At 36.3% G+C, this 26,271-nt stretch overlaps 1 protein-coding gene across 27 annotated transcripts in view; it reads right to left on the bottom strand.

Annotated features, from left to right (window-relative positions):
* Nucleotides 1-26,271, bottom strand: part of EXOC6B (exocyst complex component 6B) — a 703,642-nt gene that overhangs the window by 441,813 nt on the left and 235,558 nt on the right. For 21 of the 27 annotated variants that reach the window (XM_089922288.1, XM_089922299.1, XM_089922297.1 and 18 more), the window contains one exon: nucleotides 9,851-9,898. The exons of the other annotated variants lie outside the window; for them this stretch is intronic. In XM_089922288.1, coding sequence (XP_089778414.1) covers nucleotides 9,851-9,898 — 48 coding nt within the window. The remainder of the gene's footprint in view (nucleotides 1-9,850; nucleotides 9,899-26,271) is intronic. 27 annotated transcript variants of the gene reach the window in all.

Genomic DNA, 26,271 nt, shown 5'->3' with positions numbered 1-26,271 from the left:
CAGCCTCAGCTCTTATTCCACGTAGAACATCAGCAACCTGTCCTGGGCAGCCTTGGAAGTGTCATATAGTGTAAACTGAAACCAGCTCTAGCATTTACACCACACCTCTAGCTTCCTGTCCAGAGGTTTTTCAGACATCACAGTGTGGAATCCCACCAGAACTACTTAGCACTCATGATTCTCAACCCAGAAGTGAGGCAAACCTTGACCAAAGAACTGACAGATAAATGCTCCCCACTGCATCCCTCCCACGGTGAGTTCCATATAGCTTCTTCATGGATTAAGGAACCAGACTGCCCTACAGTGTAGCACTGTACTGACTCTACAATTTTTCTTTTCACTCCTCCTGACCCTTATGCTTGTATACACCACTCAAACACCAACTTCTCAGGTTTCTCCAAGGAAATCAAGGTTAAAATAATATCCCATACAAAAATACAATGAAGTAGGATTATGACCCCATATCTGAAGCCCAAAGGATGTCCATGAAAATAACTGGCAAGACCAAGATATAAAGACTCCAAAGCTACCCTCTTCAGTTCTCACCAATGAAAAGAGCTACAAGACGTGTAATTTCAAAAAGGGTTTCTTCATGGTTTAGCACTATCTCTGGCAACTAGTATTCTTTGGTGACTAGCTCCAATATCAGATCTTGTTCAAACAAAATAAAAACAAAACAAGGATAGTGAGTTAAAATGAAGGAAACAGAACATATCAAGACCATATCCAAAAAGTTATTTACATATTAGTGTACATAGGGGTGTATACATGCATTATATATGTGTATTTTGTGTAATATTTTAAAGGAGAGATAAACAAAGTTTTTCATACAACTTAATCAGGTTCCAAAGAATTTCCATCAGTAGAATGAGAAATTTAGGATTATGATATTCATAGAAATTTTTTTTAATGGAAAAAGGTGTTCACTATATTGCCTTCAACATTATAACTGAGATCCTTAGCTGTTTGAAAGTCTACAGTTCATATTTAAACCTATAGGGCTTCCCTGGTGGCGCAGTGGTTGAGAATCTGCCTGCTAATGCAGGGGACACGGGTTCGAGCCCTGGTCTGGGAGGATCCCACATGCCGCGGAGCAACTAGGCCCGTGAGCCACAACTACTGAGCCTGCACGTCTGAAGCCTGTGCTCTGCAACAAGAAAGGCTGCGATAGTGAGAGGCCCGCACACCGCGATGAAGAGTGGCCCCTGCTTGCCACAACTTGAGAAAGCCCTGGCACAGAAACGTAGACCCAACACAGCTCTAAATAAATAAATACATTTAAACCTATATTTCATAGAGGGGAAAAAGTCTTTGCACTAACAAAATTCATTTCAACAAGATGTACTAGACGTAGTGTATTACAATTTGTACAAAGCAATAGTAAAAGTTAAAAGAATTCTCTTGTGAATTAGGATAATCCCAGCTCTTTTTAAATACTATCTTTTTCTTTCGTCAACATATATACACCACAAGCACAATGTTAATTGAGTTAACTGTAAAATAAATTACAAAATAAACATAAAGAAAAAAATGGAAAAAAAATCTAAAATTTCCATTCAGTAATAGTTACTTGATGAATTACAACCCAGCCTATTTTCTGTACATATATAAAGATTTCTCTTTTTGCTCATCTGTATTTTCTATTTATCTGCATAATTGCTAATACATTTATATTGGTATGCCAAAAAGTATCATACTTAAGTTTTTAAATCTGCTTTTTGCTCAAAAATATTTCGCAGATATCTTTCTCGACAAATAAAAATACTTACGATAATATTTGCATTGTACTACATTTCAAAGAATGGATATTTATTTGAATATATTCTACTATAGGACATTTATATTGCTTCTAATATTTTGCTATTTAATAACTGCTGCAAAGACTAACTCCAGAGCTAAAATCATGTGGATATCCTTAATTATTTTATTAGAGGAAGAAAACTACTCCCTCAAATGATTATTCACCCCAACTCAACTTTACAGCACAATTTATCTTTTCCCAATTTGTTTTATTTTAAATGTCTGCAAAATGAATATAATTTCATGGTTTAAAAAATCTAGTAATACTGAAAATATTGTAATAAAAAACAGTAGACTCCCTCTTATGCCTTTTTCAATCCCCAATCCTGCTCTGTAGAGTTAATATTTTTATACCCACGTTTCTAATAATACCCTTAATTTCTGTTAAAAACTTAGATCATTTAAAAATATAGACTCCCTTACACTACTGCTTCTTAAATTATATTCCCAACAAAGTATTTTAAGTAAAAGCAATAATCAGTATTAATCATCATGTCATGTAACCAAACCATCTTACGACAGAGTCAAGTATATATGCAATGATTACATAGTTGATTATAGTTCCTTTCTGGTACAGCTTTTTGTTTTGCTTGGAGTTTCAAATTGCCTACATTTTCAAAAAATTCTCTAATATTCTAGCTACAACAATCTTGATTTTTTCCAAAAAGCTCATCATAATAGACATTCTATCCAAACCTTATTATTCCTAAAGGCATAACCTGGGGTGATTGTCCTATAAGTCCTATAGTAGTCTATATTCAAATAAACACCCATTCTTTGAAATGTAGTACAATGCAAATATTATTGTTAAGTATTTTTATTTGTTGAGAAAGATATTTGCGAAATATTTTTGAGCAAAAAGCAGATTTAAAAACTTAAGTATGGGGGCTTCCCTAGTGGCGCAGTGGTTGAGAGTCCGCCTGCCAATGCAGGGGACACAGATTCGTGCCCTGGTCCGGGAGGATCCCACATGCCGCGGAGCAGCTAGGCCCGTGAGCCATGGCCACTGAGCCTGCGCGTCCGGAGGCTGTGCTCCGCAACGGGAGAGGCCACAACAGTGAGAGAGGCCCGCATACCGCAAAAAAAAAAAAAAAAAAAAACTTAAGTATGATACTTTTTGGCATACCAATATAAATGTATTAGCAATTATGCAGATAAATAGTCATTCTGGAGGGGACTTACTTTCATTTCAGTTTCAATAATTCCATATCTATATTTCACTTAATCCAGACTCTCATTTTGTTGGCATGCATCTTCAGATAATTCTTAAGAATTAAGAATTAAATTTCTTGAATTCTTCCATTCTAAAAATGACTTTAATCCTTCTCTAAATAAACTATAGAATTCAAGGTTGACAATAATTTTCCCTTAGGTTATTGAAGGCATTCCTCACGCTACTGTCCTATATTACCCCCTATTGCTAGTGGAAAAAGCAATGATATATTGATCTTCATTCCTTTATATATTACTTTTTCTGTCTGGAAGCTTTTCAAACCTTTTACTGTATATGTTCTCAGTTTCTCAGGGGATGTACCTTGGTGTAGGTCTTTAACTTGTTCATTATACTCAGTAAGCAATACATGTGGAAGTCCTGAGATTTTCTTATATTAATGCTCTGATGATTTTCTCCCCTTGTCTAGAACTCCTAATCGATACTGAATTCTCATATAACTCCTCCTGATGATCTTTGCTTTTTCTAATTGAAGTATAGCTGATTTACAATGTTGTGTTAGTTTCTGGTGCACAGCAAAGCGATTCAGTTATACATATTTATATATATTTGTTTTCATATTCTTTTCCATTATGGTTTATTATAGGATATTGAATATATTTCCCTGTGCTATACAGTAGGACCTTGTTTATCTATTTTATGTATAGTAGTTTGTATCTGCTAATCCCAAACTCCTAATTTTCCCTCCCCAATCCCCTTTGCTAACCATAAGTTTGTTTTCAATGTCTGTGAGTCTCTTTCTGTTTTGCAAATAAGTTCATTTGTGTCATATTTTAGATTCCACATGTAAGTGATATTATACAGTATTTGTCTTTCTCTTTCTGACTTACTTCACTTAGTATGATAATCTCTAGGTCCATCCTGTTGCTGCAAATGGCATTATTTCATTCCTTTTTTATGGTTAAGTAGTATTTCATTGTGTATATATACCACATCTTCTTTATCCATTCATCTGTCGATGAACATTTACATTGCTTCCATGCCTTGACTATTGTAAATAGTGCTGCTATGAACATTGGGGTGCATGTACCTTTTCAAAGTAGTTTTCGTCTTTTCCAGATATATACCCAGGAGTGGGATTGCTGGACCATATGGCAACTCTACTTTTACTTGTAGTTTTGCTGCATTTCTCTAATCATTAGCAATGCTGAGCATCTTTTCATGTGCCTAGTGGCCATCTATATGTCTTCTTTGGAGAAATGGCTATTTAGGTCTTCTGCCCATTATTTGATTGGGTTGTTTGTTTTTTTGTTATTGAGTTGTATGAGCTGTTTGTATATATGGAAAATTAACCCTTTGTCAGTTGCATCATGTGCAAACATTGTCTCCTAGTCCATAGGATTTTTTTGTTTTGTTTATGGTTTCCTTTGCTGTGCAAAAGCCTATAAGTTTGATAAGGTCCCGTTTGTTTATTTTTGCTTTTATTTCTATTGCCTTGGGAGACTGACCTAAGAAAACATTGGTACACTTCCTGATGATCTTTGTAATATTTTTCTATAACAAACTAAATTTTTAATTTTTGAGGATACCAATGAATTTTTCTGACATATTATTTTGTTTTCTGCATTATTTGCTCCATCTAGGTACTTTTTATTGTTGTTACTTCTTTTCTCATATTGGTATTTTTATCTTTCTCTTTCCAGTTGGATATTTTCCTCAAATATCTATTGATCCTTGGCCAGTTATTCATATTTAATAATAAATCACTTAAGAGTTTACAGGAAGGTCTATGGGCATAGGAAGATTTGTCAAGTAGCAAGCTTCACTTTAGGGAATTCTACAAAGGAAATCAACTCTTTGATGGGGAAATCCAAATGGCACTTTGTGGCAGTCCTTTATTAATTTCTCTAGAAAAGAATTTTCCAGTCTCCCACCTAAGAATATAAGTACAAATATTCCATGCAAGGGAAAGGAGAAGTAGAGGAATTAACTGCTTTATACCCACATCATCTATAATAACTCACACCTCCAAAGATTCAGCTTGTCTGGAGTTGTCTGTATTGAACTGTTTCCTCCGTTCCACATGAACCTGTTTATACTTTCAGTTGTGGCTTAATACACCCTGCTATATATAGTGGTAACTATGTATATTTATCACTCTTCCCTCCATTTCCTTTTTTTAACCTTCCAGCTATATTACAGACATGTAATTAATACAGAAGTTAACATTAAACAACGTGCTGACTTGACACACGTATATATTGCAAAATGACTACCAGAGTAAGTTACCTTATATCTCTATCCCCTCGTATAATTATCATTTTTGTATGTGGTGATAACATTTATGACCTACTCTCTTAACAACTTTCAAGTATATAATAAAGTATTGTTAATTATAGTGACCATGCTGTATATTAGATCTTCAAAACGTACTCATCTTATAGCTGTAAGTTCATATCCTTTGACCAGCATTTCCTTATTTCCCCCACCTCCCAGTCCCTGGCAACCACCATTCTACTCTATTTCTATGAGTTTGGGTTTATCGATTCAACATCTAAGAGACACCATGCAGTTTTTGTCTTTCTCTATCTGACTTACTTAACTTAGCATAATGTCCTCAAGGTCATTCCATGTTTTGCAAAAAGCAGGATTTCCTTGTGTCATGGCTGAAACGTAGATATATAGATATATACATATAGGTATATATAGATATAAGTTCTTTATCTGGTTATCTGTCAATGAACACTTAGGCTGTTTCTGTATCTTGGCTACTGTGAATAAAGCCTCCAGCTTTGTTCTTTCTTAGAATCACTTTTCTATCCAGGGTTTTTTGTGGTTCCATACAGATTTTAGAATGTTTTTTCCTATTTTTTGGAAAAATGCCATTGGAAATTTGATAGGAATTTCATATAATCTGTAGGTCACTTTGGGTATTATAGACATTTTAACAATATTAATTCTTCTGATCCATAAACATGGGATATCTTTCCATTTATTTGTGCTTCTTCAATTTCTTTCATCAACGTCTTATAATTTTCAGTGTACAGATATTTCACCTCCTTGGATACATTTATTCCAAAGTATTTTTTTATGTTTGATGCTATTATAAATGAGATTGTTTTATTTCTTTTACGGGTAGTTCACTGTTAGTGTATAGAAATGCAACTGATTTTGTGTATTGATTTTGTCTCCTGCAACATTACTGAATTTATTTATTAGTTCCGGTTTTTTAATGGAGTCTTTAGGATTTTCTACATATATGATCATATCATCTGTAAATAGAGAATATTTTACTTATTCTCTTTCAATTTGGATACCTTTTATTTCTTTTTCTTGAATAATTTCTCTTGCTAGGATTTCCATTACTCAGTTGAATAGGAGTGGTGAGAGTGGGTACTCTTGTCTTCTTCCAGATCTTAGTGGGAAAGATTTCAGCCTTCCCCACTGAGTATGATGTTAGCTGGGGATCTGTCATATATGGACTCTATTATGTTGAGATATATTTATTCTATTCTAATTTGCTGAGAGTTTTACTGATGAAAAGATGATAAATTTTGTTAAATGCTTTTTCAGCATCTATTGAGATGACCATATAATTGTATCTTTTCTTCTACTAATGTGATATAGCACATTAATTGATTTGCGTATGTTGAACCATTCTTGCATCCCAGGAATAAATCACACTTGATCATGATGCATGATACTATTAATATACGGTTGATTTCTGCTTGCTCGTACTTTGTTGACAGTTGTTGCACCTCTATTTACCAGGAATACTGGCCTGTAGTTCTCTTTTCTAGTAGTGCCCTTAACTGGCTTTGGTATCAGGGTAAGACTCACCTTGTAAAGTAAATTTGGGAGTGTTCCCTCCTCTTCAATTTTTAGAGGAATTTGAGAAGAACTGATGTTAATTCTTCTCTAGATGTTTGGTGAAATCATCCAGTCCGGGGGTTTTCTTTGTTGGGAGGTTTTTGACTGTTTCAATCTCTTTACTCATAAATGATCCTTTCAAATTTCCTATTTCTTCCTGATTCATTATGGCTAGGTTGTCCAGGAGTGTGTTGTTTACTTTCCACACATTTATGAATTTTCTAGTTTTCCATCTGTTACTGACTTCTAGTTTCATACCATTGTGACCGGAAAACATATTTAATATGATCTCAATCTTCTTACATTTGCTAAGGCTTCTTTTGTGAACTAATGTATAATCTACCCTGGAGAATGTTCTGTGTACACTTGAGAAGAATGTGTATTCTGCCACTGTTGGGTGGAATAATCTGCATATGTTTTTTTAAGTCCGTTTGGCCTAAGGTTTAGTTCAAGTCCTGTGGTTCCTTACTGATTTTCTGTCTAGACGATCTATTCATTGTTGAAAGTGAGGTATTTAAGTCCCCTGTTATTATTGTATTGTTGTCTATTTCTCCCTTCAGAGCTGTGAGCATTGTTTAACATATTTAGGTTCTCTGATATTAGATGCACCTCCACTCTCTTTCTGCCAAAGATTTATTATGCCCTCTTCATTCTCATTATGAATTAATGAAAAGACAGTAAATATCAGCAGAGAAATAAAAACTATGTAGAACAACCAAATGTAGATTCTAGAACTAAAAACTATACTACCTGAAATAAAGAATTCATCATTTAATGCACTTAACAGTCAAATAGAGATAACAAAGGAAAAGAGTCAGTGAACTTGAAGATATATGAACAGAAATTATCCAGTTAGGAAAAAATCAGATTAAAAAAACAAACAAACATGAAAAACAGAGCCTGAGGAATATGGGGGATAATATCAAAAAGTCTAACCTAAGTAGAACTAGAGTCCTAGAAAAAAAGGAGAAATAACATAGTGAAGAAAAAATATCTGAAAGAACAATGGGTGAAAATTTCTCACATTTTATAAAAGACATAAAGTACCAGAGTCAAGAAGCTCAGTGAATCCCAATGTGAATATCATAGTCAAACTATTGAAAATCAAAGATCAAGAGAAAAATTTGAAAGCCATAGGGGAAAGAAAAACACCCATTCTATACTGTGGAAAAACAATACAAATGACTATTGATCTCTCATCAGAAACTACAGAGGCCAGAAAGCAATAGAAATGAAAACAAAATTGAAAAATTATTGACCTAGAATTGTAAATCCAGCAAATATCCTTCAGAAATTGTTATGTGCTGAACTGTGTCCCCTAAAAAGAAATGCTGAAGTTCTAAACATCTTAGAATGTGACGTTATTTGGAAACAGGGTCACTGCAGATGTATTCAAGATCAAGTTATACTGCGGCAGGCTGAGCCTTTAATCCAATATGATTGGTGCCCTTATAAGAAGAGGAGAAGACATACAGGAGAACATCAGGTGATAACGGAGCCATATATTGAAGTGCTGCAACTGCAAGCCAAGGAATGCTAAGATTGCTGGCAAAACACCAGAATAAAGGAAGACACAAGGAAGGATTCTCTCCTGCAGGTTTCAGAGGGCACATGACCCTGCTGACACTTTGATTTTGAACTTGTAGCCTCCAGACCTGTGAGACAGTAGATTTTTTTTTTTTTATTAAGCCACCCAGTTTGTGGTGCTTTGTTATGGCAGCCCTAGAAAACTAATACAGGAATGAAAGCAAGAGGAAAACATTTTCAGATAAAAGAAAACTAAGGGAATTTAAGACCAACACACCTGCACTATAAAAGTGCTAAAGGAAGTTCTTCAGGCTGAAGGGAAATGATTCCAGATGGAAACTCAGATTCTCACGAATTAATGAATAAATGAATGAATGGCATCGAAAATGGAAAATAGTTTAGCAATTATAAAAGAAGAAAAGAGAAGCTGCTTTTTTAATACAGAGTGATCAAGAAGAGTATCTTTCATAAAGTGGCAGTTGTGTTTCAGACATTAGTGTTTATTTATTTAATACTGGTAGAGGTTTAAGAGACATACATGTAGTTAATATTTTAATCCTGAATTCTTACACAGATTTTATACTATTGTAAACATTATAATATATTCTAATATCTGGAAGGACAATATCTACCATGTTAATAATATTTCAAGAACCCCTTAGTCATTTTCAAATACAACATTCTTTTAGAAAGCCAATAACCTAAGACAGGAGCATTATGGTAGGCTTGCTAAATGTCTAGCACACTAAAAGATCACTCGAAATCATATATGCATCATTCTAAGATAGGCTGGTCAATGGATAAAGTAAATTTCAAGATAATCTTTAACATTATTTTTGAAAATAGCATTAACTTTTCTCCACAATTTTTTACCACATATCAGTTTGAGTTTTACATCCTTTACCAATGTCAATTTTTAGGTGATTATAAAAATGACCCCCAAATATCAAAAATATAAGTAAAGTTGGGAAGAAAAATAATCTAGGGTAGGAAGTAGTACTAGCTTCTTAGTATTTTATTAACCTAGTCTCCCAAAAAAGGTAAGTCATATATAAGCAAGGTTTCCTCCAAGGACCAACCCATCTCAATTGAAAAGGGCCAGAAATAGTTCTCATTTAAACTACTGGTTCAGTCCATTTTTCAACTGAACCAATAGTTTCAATTATAACTATGGTATCAACAAAGATGCCAATTTTCCATCTGACTTCTAGACTTTCATTACAACAAAGAATAATATTATACCAAAAAAGCATTACTTTTATGGAACCTATTTTTGGTTCAGAAGACAACTGCTAAAATTGGGGGAGAAAATTATAGGCATATATCCCTCTACACCTATTCTGTGGTCAATTTTAACAACTCACATAACTTATAAATAACTCCTCTCAGTCAACCCAAACTAAAGGAGATCTAAAAAGTAAACACCTAATAAATATATTACAGGGAGCCCAACCTGGCAGCATATGAAGATCCTGAACTCACCTCCTCCCGTGGACACACCAAATCTTCAGCTACATATGGATCATTTCCCTATGAAAAAGATCCGAAAATGAGATGAACTTTTTCTCCACAATAAAGGATAGAAGAACCACATCAAGATGGATAGCAAAGGCAGAGACATGGTCTTGGCAAAAACCACAGCTCAGTGCAGCAACACACAAGACGAAGGGATCTTACCAGTCCAGTGCTTCTCCTGGAAGAGGAAGGGGTTGGTGCCCCACATCAAGCACCTTAATCCCTGGGATCTGCACCAGAGAGACAAGCACTAAAAACATCTTGCTTAGAAAACTAAAGGGACACAAGGGACACAAAGTGCTGTAGGGAACCAAGATTCCCCTTTTAAAGGGCTAGCAGATGGGCTTACTCACCAAAGACCCAGCAAAAAAACAGCACTTTGAAAAGCACCTGGACTATATGTGAAGGATACTCATTTACTAATCTAAAAGCACCTGCAGGAGGGGCAGGAGATGCTTGAAACTCTCTCTCTGGAGTTAAAGGAAGTGGCAGATGCCATTATTGTATTCTCCACCTACCCTGCTAGCAGAGGCAGGCAAGTTTGGACAGCACCTTCCCACCACCTTGCTAAGACAGGCAGGGGCAAGCGGTCACAGCACTATTTTGTTGCCTTCCTGAAGCTGAAAAGCATGGGCAGTTGTAGCACACCCCTACTCCCTGGCTCGGATGGGACAGTAGAAGCAATTGTGGCATTCTCCCACTCCTGGCCTAAAACTGGCACACATCCACGGACAAGGCATTCTCCCACAGCACTGCAGAAACATATGCAAGTACCACACAGTCAAGATATTTTCTCACTGCTTTTCTGAAGCTGGTTAGCATGACTCAGCCCTTTTAGCTATTAGCTGCCTTTGCTAAAGCCAGCGGGTGCATGCAATCCACACAGGGGACACTACTTGATTACCTGACCTTGGTGGCCAAAGAGACTTGAGCTACAGAGCTCCACAGAACAGTAACAATCAGAAAGACAGTTCTTGGCAGGTCACCACTCTCAGGACACTACACAGACAGCAAACTGAAATACAACTCCAGTCTTCCTGTGAAAAAGGTCTATTTACTTAGCCTGGAGCTTCAGTCTGAGGGACAAGTTTCAGATTTCACATACATCCAGGGATAAGAAGGCACTCCCAGGTAATGTAAGCAGAAAGACACCAGCCCTGGGCATCCCTCTGGCCATGATACAGCTCAACAAGACCTCCGAGAAAGGAGATTATAAACTCATCTGGAGCCCTAAATTTTGCAACTGTCACCCAGGGGACACGTTCCAGATCTCTTGGACTGGTGGCCAGCAGGGATTACGATTCTGGTCCCAAAGGAATGTATACATTTGCATACTTTAAAAGCTGCTGCCTGAAGATTTGGTTGCCAATCAGCCTGAAAATAGGTGCTAAGTGATATTCCTCCCCTGGGCACACACTTACAGGCCTTGGTACACTCTCATCAATGAGGACACATCAAGAATAAATCAGGCAGTTCAGACAACTGCAAAGGTTTGAAAGACAACGAACAGCTAAGGCAAGGTTGAACAAGAAGGTTCATCACATCCACAAGTCCACACCTTCAAGACTGAGAGAGTTATCTGTTTCACCTAATATAAAGAAACAAATACAGAGAGTCAGGCAAAATGAGGATGCAGAGAAATATGCTCCAAATGAAAGAACAAGACAAAAACCTCAGGAGAAAAACTTTAATGATACAGAAGTAATCTACCTGAAAAATAATTCAAAGTAATGGTCATAGACATGCTCACCTAACTCAAGAGAAGAATGGATGAACACAGTGAGAACTTCAAACAAGGAGACAGTAAATATAGGAAAGCGCCAAACAGAAGTCACAGAGCTGAACAGTACAATAAATGAACTGAAAATTACACTAAAGGGGTTCAACGGCAGGCTAGATGAAATAGAAGAACAGATCAGTGAACTGGAAGACAAAGCAATGGAACTCACACAGAAAGAACAGTAAGATGAAAAAAAAATGTTTTTAAGAAAAATAAGGGACCTGTGGAACATGATCAAGTAAAATAACACAGGCAATATAGGTGTCCCAGAAAAACAAGAGAAAGAGCAAGGGCAAAACTATTTGAAAAAGTAATGGCTGAACCCTTCCCTAACTTAGGGAAGGAAACAGACATCCAAGTCCAGGGAGCCCAGCGAATTCCAATAAGATAAACCCAAAGAGATCCAACCAAAACATATTATAATAAAAATGTCAAAATTTAAGACCATCAGCAGATTTCTGAGAATAAACTTTGCAGGCCAAAAGTGAGTGGCACGACATATTCAAAGTGCTGAAATGAAAAAACTTACAACCAAGAATACTCTATCTGGCAAGGTTATTATTCAGAAATGGAGAAAAGATGAAGAGTTTTCCAGATAAGCAAAAGCTAAAAGAGGCCTCTACTAAACCAGCCTTATAAGAAATGTTATATGTCACTTCTCTAAGCTGAAAAAAAAGGCACTAATTAATATCGAGAAAACTTATGAAAGTAAAAACCTCGGGGGAAAGGGTAAAAATATAAGACGGTAGACCAACCATTCATAAAGCTACCATGAAGCTTAAAAGATAAAAGAAGTAAAATTAGCTAAAAATACATTGTGTTAAGGGAACACAAAATAAAAAGATGTAAAATGTGACATCAAAAACATAAAATGTGGTGGAGGGTAGTAAAAATTGTAGAATTGTGGAATGTACTCAAACCTAAGTTGCTATCAACTTAAAATAGGCTGTTATATACATAGGATATACATGTGAACCTCATGATAACTACAAAGAAAAAACTTATAGTAAATATACAAATAAAAATGAGAGAGAGAGAGGAGTCAAGATGGTTGTGTGGGAAGACCTGGAGTTAGTGTCTCCGCACAACTAGAGTGCCTGCCAGCTACTGGTGGAGGACTCTAACCCCCAAGGAGATGGGAGGATCCCCCCCCGCAAGTGAACCGGTAGGATGAAGAGGGACCGACGGAGGAGGACAAGTGGAGGCCAGACAAGATTGGTGTCCCTGAGGCTGGGAAGAACAGGAGAGGCAGGGGAGATCAGGAGAGGCAGGTGGGAGGGACTCTCTGGAAATAGCAGGAGAGGAGCAGAGGGCGATCACCTGTCCCACAGGGGCCAGGAGGCCTGATGAGCTCCCAAGCCAGTCCCCACCCCCCAACAAAGCCCTATCCAGGCTACATGGGTCCTGGGGGCATAGGAGGGAGTTCAGGGAGATCAGGAGTGGCAGGTGGAAGGGGCCATCCAGGAGGAGCAGGAGAGGAGCGGAGGGCAATTACCCTGCTCACTGGGGCCCAGGGAGCCTGCTGAGCTCCCAGGCTGGTCCCCTGCAATCCAAAGCCCCCTCCAGGCCATGTGGATCCTGGGGGCATAACAGGGAGGCTGGGGAGATCAGGAGAGGCAGGCAGGAGGGGCCCTCCCAGATGCCAGGCCAGAGAAGCAGGAGAGGAAAAAAGGGAGTTTGCCCTGCCCACTCAAGCCCAGAAAGCCTGCTGGCTCCCAGGAGAGGTCCCATATCCTCTGAGATGGGGGCGGGGAGGCGGGGGGGGAGGGGTGGAGAGCATGTGTGGGCCCCTTCTGTTCCTTGAGCCTAAGCCCCACCCCCCACAGCCCCCAGAGCCTTTTCCAGCCCTGTGGGTCCTGAGCATTGGCCCCACCCACCACCCAAACCTTGCCCTTGTTTAGGCCCCCACTCTCCACAGCCAAGGCTTTTCCCCCACCTCCTTTTCTTTTTTTTTCTTTTTCCCTCCTCTTTTTTACTATTGTGGTACGGATGTACCTTCTGATTGTTGATTCATCTATATTTTTATTTTTATATTCTTGCTAACATATCTGTTATTTTCCTACTCTAATTTTATTTTTTACTTTGTTATTGTTTTTTTTCTTTTTTTTGCCACCCCATGCGGCTTGTGGGATCTTGATTTGCAAGCATGAGGTCGAGCGGAAGCTCCTGCAGTGGGAGCTCCGAGTCCAAACCACTGGACTAACAGAGAACCTCAGACCCCAGGGAATAGTCATTAGAGTAAGGTCTCACAGAGTTCCTCATCTCAGCACCAAGACCCAGCTCTACCCAATAGCCTACAAACTCCAGTGTTGGAAGCCTCAGGCCAAACAAACAGTACAACAGGAACACAATCCCACTCAAAAAAAAAAAAAAAAAAAAAATGAGAAGGCAAAAAAAAAAAAAGGCACAGATGAAGGAGCAAGGTAAAAACCTACAAGACCAAATAAATGGAAAGGAAATAAGCAATCTACCTGAAAAAGAATTCAGAGTAATGATAGTAAAGATGATCCAGAATCTCGGAAATAGAATGGAAGCACGGGTGAAGAAAATAGAAGAAATGTTTAACAAAGATCTAGAAGAACTAAAGAACAAACAGAGGGCTTCCCTGGTGGTGCAGTGGTTGAGAGTCCGCCTGCCGATGCAGGAGATGCGAGTTCGTGCCCTGGTCTGGGAAGATCCCACATGCCGCAGAGCGGCTGGGCCCATGAGCCATGGCCACTGAGACTACACATCCAGAGCCTGTGCTCCACAATGGGAGAGGCCGCGGTGGTGGGAGGCCCGTGTACCACAAAAAAAAAAAAAAGAAAGAAAAAAGAGAAATGAACAACACAATAACTGAAATGAAAAATACACTAGAAGGAATCAATAACAAAATAATGGAAGCAGAAGAACGAATAATTGAGCTGGAAGACAAAATGGTGGAAATAACTGCCGAGGAGCAGAATAAAGGAAAAAAAATGAAAAGAATTGAAGACAATCTCAGAGACCTCTGGGACAACATGAAACGCACCAACATTTGAATTATAGGGGTCCCAGAAGAAGAAGAGAAAAAGAAAGGGTCTGAGCAAATATATAAATTATAGTGGAAAACTTCCCTAACATGGGAAAGGAAATAGTCACCCAAGTCCAGGAAGGACAGAGAGTCCCATACAGGATAAACCCTAGGAAAAACATACCAAGACACATATTAATCAAACTAACAAAAATTAAATTCAAAGAAAAAGCATTAAAAGCAGCAAAGGAAAAACAAAAAATAACATACAAAGATGTACCCATAAGATTATCAGCTGATTTCTCAGTGGAACATCTGCAGACTAGAAGGGAGTGGCAGGATATACTTAAACTGATGAAAGAGAAAAACCTACAACCAAGATTACTCTACCCAGCAAGGATCTCATTCAGATTCGATGGAGAAGTCAAAAGCTGTTCAGACAAACAAAAGCTAAGGGAATTCAGCACCACCAAACCGGCTTTACAACAAATGGTAAAGAAACTTCTCTAGGGGAGAAACACAAGAGAAGAAAAAACACAAGAGAAGAAAAAACACAAGAGAAGAAAAGGAACTACAGAAACAAACTGAAAACAATTAAGAAAATGGTAATAGGAACAACATATCGATAACCTTGAATGTAAATGGTTTAAATGCCCCAACTGAAAGACACAAATTCACTGAATGGATACAAAAACAAGACCCATATATATGCTATCTACGAGAGACACACTTCAGACCTAGGGACACATGCTGACTGAAAGTGAAGGGATGGAAAAATATATTCCATGCAAATGGAAATCAAAAGAAGGCTGGAGGGCTTCCCTGGTGGCGCAGTGGTTGAGAGTCCGCCTGCCGATGCAGGGGACACGGGTTTGTGCCCCGGTCTGGGAAGATCCCACATGCCGCGGAGTGGCTGGGCCCATGAGCCATGGCCACTGAGCCTCGTGTCCGGAGCCTGTGTTCCGCAACAGGAGAGGCCACAACAGTGAGAGGCCCACATACCGCGAAAAAAAAAAAAGAAAGCTGGAGTAGCAATACTCGTATCAGATAAAATAGACTTTAAAATAAAGACTGTTACAAGAGATAAGAAGGGACACTACATAATGATCAAAGGATCAATCAAAGAAGAAGATATAACAATTACAAATGTTTCTGCACCCAACATAGGAGCATCTCAATACATAAGGCAAATGCTAATAACCACGAAAAGAGAAATTGACAGTAAGACTGTAATAGTAGGTGACTTTAACACCCCACTTACAACAATGGACAGATCATCCAAACAGAAAATAAAAAAGGAAACACAAGCTTTAAATGACACAATAGACCAGATAGTTCTAACTGCTATTTACAGAACATTCCACCCTAAAGTGGCAGGATATACTTTCTTTTCAAGTGCACATGGAACATTCTCCAGGACAGATCACATCTTGCGTCACAAATCAAGCCTTGAAAAATTTAAGAAAATTGAAATCATATCAAGTATCTCTTCTGACCACAACACTATGAGACTGTAAATCAATTACAGGAAAAAAACTGTAAAAAACACAAACACATGGAAGCTAAACAGTGCACTACTAAAATAACCAAGAGATCACTGAAGAAATCAAAGAGAAATAAAAATATACATAGAAACAAATGACAATGAAAACACCTATGGGATGCAGCGAAAGCAGTTATAAGATGGAAGTTTATAGCAATTCAATCTCACCTCTAGAAACAAGAAAAATCTCAAATAATCAATCTAATCCTACACTTAAAACAACCAGAGAGAGAACAAAGAAAACCCAAAGTCAGTAGAAGGAAAGAAATCATAAAGATCAGAGCAGAAATAAATAAAACAGAAACAAAGAAAACAATAGCAAAGATCTATAAAACTAAAAGCTAGTTCTTTGATAGATAAACAAAAATTAACAAACCCTTAGCCTGACTCATCAAGAAAAAAAGGGAGAGGACACAAATCAATAAAATTAGAAATGAAAAAGGAGAAATCACAACTGACACTGCAGAAATACAAAAGATTATAAGACACTACCACAAAAAACTATATGCCAATAAAATGGACAACCATGAACAAATGCACAAATTCTTGGAAAGGTAAATTTTCCAAGACTGAACCAGAAAGAATTAGAAAATATAAACAGACCTATCACAAGTAATGAAATTGAAACTGTAATTAAAAATCTTCCAACAAACAAAAGTCCAGGACCAGATGGCTTCACAGGCAAATTCTATCAAATGTTTAGAGAGGAGCTAACATCAATTCCCTGTAAACTCTTCCGAAAAATTGCAGAGGAAGAAACACTCCCAAATTCATTCTACGAAGATACCAAAACCAGAAAAAGGTATCACAAAAAAAGAAAATTATAGACCGATATCACTGATGAACATAGAAGCAAAAATCCTCAACAAAATACTAGCAAACAGACTCCAACAGCACATTAAAAGGATCATACACCATGATCAAGTGGGATTTATCCCAGGGATGCAAGGATTCTTCAATATACACAAATCAATCAATGTGATACACCACATTAACAAATTAAGTAATAAAAACCATATGACCATCTCAATAGATGCAGAAAAAGCTTTTGACAAAATTCAACACACATTTATGATAAAAACTCTCCAGAAAATGGACATAGAGGGAACCTACCTCAACATAATGAAGGCCATATATGACAAACCCACAGCAAGCATCATACTCAATGGTGAAAAACTGAAAGCATTTCCACTAGGATCAGGAACAAGACACGGATATCCACTCTCGCCACTCTTATTCAACATAATTTTGGAAGTCCTAGCAACAGGAATCACAGAAGAAAAAAAATAAAAGGAATCCAAATTGGAAAAGAAGTAAAATTGTCACTGTCTGCTGATGATATGACACTATACATAGAAAATCCTAAAGATGCCACCAGAAAACTACTAGAACTAATCAATGAATTTGGTAAGGTTGCAGGATACAAAATTAATGCACAGAAATCTCTTGCATTCCTATACACTAACAAACAATGAAAAATCAGAAACAGAAATTAAGGAAACACTCCCATTTACCATTGCAACAAAAAGGATAAAACACCTAGGAATAAACCTACTTAAGGAGGCAAAAACTTGTACTCAGAAAACTATAACACACTGATGCAAGAAATCAAAGATGACATAAACAGATGGAGAGATGTACCATGTTCTTGAATTGGAAGAATCAATATTGTGAAAGTGACTATACTACCCAAAGCAATCTACAGATTCAATGCAATCCCTATCAAACTACCACTGGCATTCTTCACAGAATTAGAACAAAAAAATCTTACAATTCATATGGAAACACAAAAGACACCGAATAGCCAAGGTAATCTTGAGAAAGAAAAAAGGAGTTGGAGGAATCAGGCTCCCCGACTTCAAACTATACCACAAAGCTACAATTATCAAGACAGTGTGGTACTGGCACCAACAGAAATATAGACCAATGGTACAGGATAGAATGTTCAGAGATAAACCCACGCACATATGGGCACCTAATTTATGACAAAGGAGGCAAGAACATACAAGGGAGAAAACAGAGCTTCTGTAATAAGTGATGCTGGGAAAACTGGACAGCTACATGTAAAAGAATGAAATTAGAACACTACCTAACACCATACACAAAAATAAACTCCAAATGGATTAAAGACTTCAATGTAAGACTAGACACTATAAAACTTTTAGAGGAAAACTTAGGAAAAACACTTGTTTTGACATAAACCACAGCAAGATCTTTTTTGACCCACCTCCTAGAGTAATAGAAATAAAAACAAAAATAAACAAATGGGACCTAATTAAACTTAAAAGCTTTTGCACAGCAAAGGAAACCATAAGCAAGACCAAAAGACAACCCTCAAAATGGGAGAAAATATTTTCAAATGAAATGACAAAGGATTAATCTCCAAAATATACAAATAGCTCATGGAGATCAATATCAAAAAAACAAACAATCCAGTTAAAAAATGGGCAGGAGGCCTAAATAGACATTTCACAAAGAAAGACATACAGATGGCCAAAAGGCACATGAAAAGATGCTCAACATCATTAATTATTAGAGAAATGCAAATCAAAACTACAGTGAGGTATCCCCTCATGCTAGTCAAGATGGCCCTTATCAAAAAAGCTAGAAAAAATAAATGCTGGAAAGGGTGTGGAGAAAAGGGAACCCTCCTACACTGTTGGTGGGAATGTAAATTGATACAACCACTATGGAAACCAGTATGGAGGTTCCTTAAAAAACTAAAAATAGAACTACCATATGACCCAGCAATCCCACTACTGGGCATATACCCTGAGAAAACCATAAGTCAAAAAGAGACATGCACAACAATGTTCACTGCAGCACTATTTACAATAGCCAGGACATGGAACCAACCTAAATGTCCATCGACAGATGAATGGATAAAGAAGTGTGGCACATATATACAATGGAATATTACTCAGCCATAAAAAGAAACAAAATTGAGTTATTTGTAGTAAGGTGGATGTCTAGAGTCTGTCATACAGAGTGAAGTTAGAAAGAGCAAAACAAATACTGTATGCTAATGCATATATATGGAATCCAAAAATGAAAAAAAAATGGTACTGATGAACCTAGTTGCAGGGCAGGAAAAAAGAGGTAGACATAGAGAATGGACTTGATGACACGGGGTGGGAAGGCAAAGCTGGGGCAAAGTGAGAGTAGCATCAACATATATACACTACCGAATGCAAAATAGTTGGCTGGTGGGAAGCAGGAGCATAGCACAGGGAGATCAGCTCGGTGCTTTGCAATGACCTAGAGGGGTGGGATAGGGAGGACGGGAGGGAGGTTCAAGAGGGAGGGGATATGGGGACATGTGTATGCATATGGCTGATTTGCTTTGTTGTGCAACAGAAACTAACACGGTATTGTGAAGCAATTACACTCCGATAAAGATCTATTCAAAAAAAAAAAAAGAGAGAGAGAAAGGTATCTAAACAAAGCACTAAAGAAAATCACCAACCACAAGGGAAGAGAGAAAAAGAATTGAGAGAAACTATAAAAATAACCAGAAAACAAATAACAGAATGGCCATAAGTACACACCTATCAATAATTATTTTAAACATAAATTGGACTAAATTCTCCAATCAAAAAAAAAAAAGCCCCATCTATATGCTGCCTAAAAAAGACTCACTTCACACGTAAGGACACAAACAGACTGAATGCAAAAGGTTGGAAAAACACATTCCATGCAAATGGGAATGAAAAGAAAGCTGGGATAGCTATTCTCATATGAGACAAAATGGACTCTAAAACAAAGACTGTAATAAACGAAAGAGAGGCACTATGTAACAATAAGGGGGTTAATCCAGCAAGATATAACATTTATAAATATGTATGCACGCAACATAGGAGTACCAAAATACATGAAACAAATACTAATGAACTTCAAGAGAAAATTAACAGCAATATAACAATAGTAGGGGACTTTAACACCCCACTTACAGCAATGGATACATCACCCAGACAGAAAATCAGTAAGAAAATATCAGCCTTAAATGACACATTAGATCAGATGGGCATAACAGATTTATACAGAACACTCCATCCAAAAGCAGCAAAACACACATTCTTCTCAAGTGCACACGGAACATTTCCCAGGATCAATCACGTTAGGCCAAAAATCAAGTCTCAATAAATTTAAGAAGACTGAAATCATATCAAGTATCTTTTCTGACCCCAATGGTGTGAAAATAGAAATTACAAGAAGAAAACTGGAAAAACCACCAAAACATGGAAATTAAACAACATGGTACTAAAATACTTGCCTCACAAAATAAAAGCCATATATGACAAACCCACAACTAACATCATATTCAACATTGAAAAGCTGAAAGCTTTTCCTCTAAGATCAGGAGCAGGACAAAGATGCCCACTCTCCCCACTTTTATTCAACATAGTATTGGAACTCCTAGCCACAGCAATTAGGAAAGAAAAAGAAATAAAAGGCATACAAGTTAGAAAGGAAGAAGCAAAATTATCACTATTTGCAGATGACATGATATTATATGTCAAAAACCTAAAGAGTCCACCAAAAAACTATTTGAACTAATAAATGAATTCACTAAAGCTACAGGATACAAAATTAATATTCAACACTCTGTTGTCTTTATACATAAATAATGAACTATCAGGAACAGAAATCAGACAATCCCATTTAAAATTGCATCAAAAAGAATAAAATATCAAGAAATGAATTTAACCAAGAAGGTAAAAGATCTGAAAACTAAAAGACGTTGATGAAAGAAATTGAAGAAAACACAAATAAGTAAAAATCATTCTATTGTCATGGATTAGAAGAATTAATATTGTTAAAATGTCCTTACTCCCCAAAGCAAGCTACATATTTAACACAATACCTATCAAAACTCCAATGGCATTTTTCACATAATGAGAAGAAATAATTCCAAAATTTGTATGGAACAATAAAATATCCTGAATAGCCAAAGCAATCCTGGGACATAAGAACAAAGCTGGAGGTATCATGCTCCCTGATTTCAAACTATTCTACACAGCTATAATCATAAAAACAGCATGGTATTTGCAAAAAAACAGACACATAGATCAATGGAACAGATAAGAGAGCCCAGAAATACACCCATGGATATATGGTCAATTAATTTACACAAAAGAGGCAAGAATATACAATGGGGAAAGGATAGTCCCTTCAATAAAGGGTGTTGGAAAAACTGGACAACTACACACCAAAGAATGAAACTGAACCACTATCTTATACCATATACAAAAAATAACTCAAAATGGATTAAAGACTTAAATATAACACCTGAAACTATAAAACCCCTAGGAGAAAACACAGGCAGTACTAAGCTCATTAACACCAGTCTTAGAGATTTTTTTTGCATCTGACTCCAAAGGCAAGGGAAACAAAAGCAAAATTAAATAAATGGGACTACATTTATTAAAAGGCTTCTGCATAGGAAAGGAAACCATCAACAAAATGAAAAGGCAACCTACTGCATGGGAGAAGATATTTGCAAATCATATATCCAATAGAGGTTAACATCCAAAATACATAAAGAACTCATATATCTCAACAACAACAAAAAGCAGCCCAATAAAAAAATGGGCAGAGAATCTGAATAGACATTTTTCCAAAGAAGACAAAAAGATGGCCAAAAGGTGCATGAAAAAATGCTCAACATCACTAATCATCAGGGAAATGCAAAGCAAAACCACAATGAGATATCACCTCACAACTGTCAGAATGGCTACTATAAAAAAGACAAGAAATAACAAGCATTGGCAAGAATGTGGAGAAAAGGGACCCTCGTGCACTGCTGGTAGGAATGTAAATTGGTGCAGCCACTATGGAAAACAGTATGAAGGTTCTTCATAAATTAAAAAATAGATCTATTGTATGATCTAGCAATTCCACTTCCGGGTATTTATCTAAAGAAAACAAAAATATAATTTGAAATGATGTATGCATCTCTATGTTCATTGCACCATTATTTACAATAGTCAAGATATGGAAACAACCTAAGTGTCCATTGATGGATGACACATCAATGGATAAAGATATGGTGTGTGTGTGTGTGTGTGTGTGTGTGTGTGTGTAATGGAATACTACTCAGCCATACAAAAGAATAAAATCTTTCCATTTGTGACAATATAGATGGACCTTGAGGATAAAATTATGCTAAGTGGAATAAGTAAAACAGAGAAAAACCAATACCACATGAATTCACTTATATGTGGAATCTAAAAACAAAACAAGCAAAGCAAAACAAAACCCAGACTCATAGCTACAGAGAAGAGATTGGTGGTTACCATGGTGAGGGAGGGAGGAAGGACTGGGATAGAGTTGGGGGGATCGTGAAGTACAAACTTCCAGTTATAAAATAAATAAGTTATGGGGATGTAAAGTACAGCATGGGGAATATAGTCACTAATATTGTATTAACTTTCTATGGTGCTGGATTGTAACCAGACTTACAGTGTTCATTTTGCAATGTATACAAATGTCAAATCACTACGTTGTACACCAGAAACTAATACTGTATGTCAATTATATTTCAATGAAAGAAAGTGTTACTAGGTAGCACAGTCATAGTATGTCACCAAAGTAGACAATAAGCTATTATTCTCAATGAACCTTTCATTTCTTCTACATTAGACAGGCTTATGGAGAAAATGTCTTCTTTTTTCCTATTCCACTTACAATACTTACAGTCAAAAGCCACTTAAGGAAAACAAAAACACAAGGATAAAATGAAGAACTGTAGTGGTAGAAAGTAAAATCAATAGCAACTTGAGATCTATTCCTGAACAGGAAGAATTATTCCAAAATTATCCCTTGTACTGATTCAACCTTTCAGAAAAATAAAAATTCTTTATATATCTTTATCGATCTTTATCCACTGTCTTCCTTCTAGGAAACTAGGTAATTCTTGCCTTTTGCCCATACCTTTAAATTCTGGAATGCATTTGTAATAAAATCCAGAATCTCAAGAGCTCTCAGAAACAGAGGAGATACCAATTTTTCAAAAATGTCTGAGGTACAAGTCATTTATTCAAAGGCAAGTATTGTTACCACATTTCTTCATTCCTTCCAAACTCTAATGATTATTTGTTATTTGTTTGAGTACAGGTGAGAGCAAGAAGGAAGCTGAGAAGGGTAGGGAGTAGGAGGAGAGGAAATGTTAGGTAAATCTAAAAAACAAAAAATCTAATATCACTACTAATAGAACCCAAAGGACAAATGCTTCTCATTCTAACAACATTATATTGAAGATTCCAATCCAGTATAATACTTCCTTTCAAATGTACCATTAGGGTTTTCTCTCTGCAGTAACCTATCATAAAAAGAAGAATCCAATTAGGCCCCAGTTTTTAATTGTCTGTCAGAAAGAATTATTTTTCATGACAGATTTCTTCACAAGTTAAAATTAAGGAATTACTAAGACAAAACAACAAAACAGCATGACTAAAAAAAAAACATACTGGACAGAGTCATGAGATGTAACTTGTAGTTTTAAGCACTACTCATTACTTGTATGACCTAACATGATTTTGGTTTGCTTGCTGAAAAGAAAATGAAAATTTTGAGACTCTAAAGATAATTCTAGCTTGAAAATTATAAATACATTTATTATTTCAACACCTGAAACAACATAAGCTCATTAAAAAAGAGATAGAACAAATAATTATCCAACTTTGAAAATAAAAACATTTTAAAAGGGATCAGTTTTTTTAAGTACCGTAACTCTTTCTGACAAGACAGAAGATACAAAGTTAATAACTGCTGTAATAATTAATATCTAAAAAATCTGAATCAAAAATAGTCACCACAGTTCTAAGTAAATGGCAAATTTTTCTCCCATCTTCTTCGACAAAATATTACAAAGTGCTCTGAGTTTCTTAAATATTATCAAAATCGAAAATATTCAATAATATACATTGAAAATTTGAAAAACTTAAGCACATTGTCTAGATAAAGAAAACTATTCTTTTGTTTAAAAAGTAACTTTTAAATTTTGGAAAGGAGCAGGATGTTAAGGTATATCTGTAATTACTTTGTACCCAATAGATCCAGTAAGACATACTGTCTGCCTAAAAATTAATTTTCCCCTAGCAAAATTAAGAGAAGTCTAAAAACAAGTTGTTCTAAGTACGTGCACTGAGTTACCAGAATTACTTCCCCATGTCTACCTACATATGCTCTTCTCCTCATGGCTTTGCATCAAGAAAATGATTTCGCAGATCCAACATAACTTACTTGACATGGTATTGAATGAAAAAAAAAATGATGTGTTAGAAACCCACATTTGGATTTAAACATTCTGTTTCAAATAAAGGCTTCTGTAAGAAGTCCAATGCAAAGAAGAAATTTAAAGACCACATCAAAGTGAAGGGCAATACTCCAAACTGCCCTCTAAAGAGAGGAGAATGATGAAGGAAGCCAATTTTTAGCAGAGGAAACCCATACCTTTAGTGTGGTTTACTAGGAAAGCCAGGGTATGCTTCTCCTATCCTGTAAATTACCTTGACTTTGGGGCATGATCTTGGGACTGTAGTAAAGTTACTGGATATAATTCATTGGCTATGTGGAGTGCTAATGAGACCAAGGATGGGGGAAGGCAAATATATATAGGACAATTACCCATACAGAAAAACTCCATAGAAGGAAAAACTTGGTTATGGTCCTACTAAAATTTATGCATTGTATTAACGACTGGTAATAAAGCAAATCTGGAAAAATAATACAGATAACAATGTAGTTTATAATATAAATAGGAAAGTTATGAAAATACTAAACATAAGTCCATTTTCTAACACAAAGACTGTTTAAAGAAAAGCTACTAAGAGATCCAATCTATGAAGAATGGGAATATTTGCAAAAAATTACATAAGTTACTATTCTGTACTTGATTCACATCTGCTGGAAACAATAAAAATTACAAAGAAAATACCACACAAATTAACTTTCCAAAGCTAAGCTTCAACCACTTTGAAAATTTTCATTAAAATGTCAAAGGTTCTAAGCAAATCATTCTCTTCATTTTATGTGAGAGTCCCTAGCACTGTAATTGGCACACAGTAAAATGTGAAATGACATTTGAAAAATAACAGTTTCTTTCTTCCTTCCATAACATAACATTTCCTAGCTTTATCAATTGCTTTTTATCAACACAGAAGATACGTTTTTCATGAACCACACTAGGCAGGTACGAAGAATATCAGGACAGCAAGAGCATATCTCTACTCCCCACTTCTTTAAGAAGTACCATAGGAAAAGGAGCAGCATAATTGCAATTTAGTCACCCTAAGAAAGACGGTTAAACGTAACAACCATGAGCTAGTTCATAAAAACGAATTAAAAAACTGAACCCAATTTCCCACAACATTTAGTTTTGATAAACCACAGTAGGCAGAGTGTTATGGAATAGAGAGAACGTATCTCTACCTCCTACTCTTAAGAAAGTGCCATAGGAAAAAGAATAGCAATAATTGCAAGTTAGCCAATCTATGAAAGACCAAACATTACAAATATGATCTAGTTTATGAAAATAAATTTAAAGGCTGATACAAATGTTACACAAAAACTGAGTAGTAAACTGTAAGATTTAATCTCAATGACATTATTAAAATTTCCAATTTGGACTGTCCATCTAACAAATGTGATTTTAAATGCCTCATTCTTACCCACAAAAGAAGCTAGAAATGCTAGTTTAAAAAAAAAATTAATTTGCTGTTTTGTGATGATCATTGCAAGATGATTTACTATGAATAGCTAGAAGAGGGTTAAGCTTAACTCTGTGGTTCTAATTACTGCATATTTTGTGTTACGATGTTTTATGAGTCTTTTTAATGGGCTGAGACACTATTTTAAGACACCATTTTACAATATATATGGAATCGTATTTTTTTTTAAATATCAATAGTACAAAAAGCAGGCATTCTATAAGAAGAAAAAGAGAACAAAGTTAATAAAAAATGACAGCAAGAATGGCTCAGGGCCAAAGACCCATTTGAAACTTATGAAATCTTCCTAAGATCAGACCGACATGTGTTCTCTTATTGCTAGGTGTAAAACTATACATTTAC

This window comes from Delphinapterus leucas, chromosome 13 (genome assembly GCF_059928025.1).
Source record: "Delphinapterus leucas isolate spDelLeu-1000000601 "Yukka" chromosome 13, BTC_Dleu_Yukka2, whole genome shotgun sequence".
Classification (NCBI taxonomy): Eukaryota; Metazoa; Chordata; class Mammalia; order Artiodactyla; family Monodontidae; genus Delphinapterus; species Delphinapterus leucas.
The sequence above is the reverse complement of the archived record's forward strand: the minus strand, read 5'-3'. Positions and strand labels throughout refer to the sequence as shown.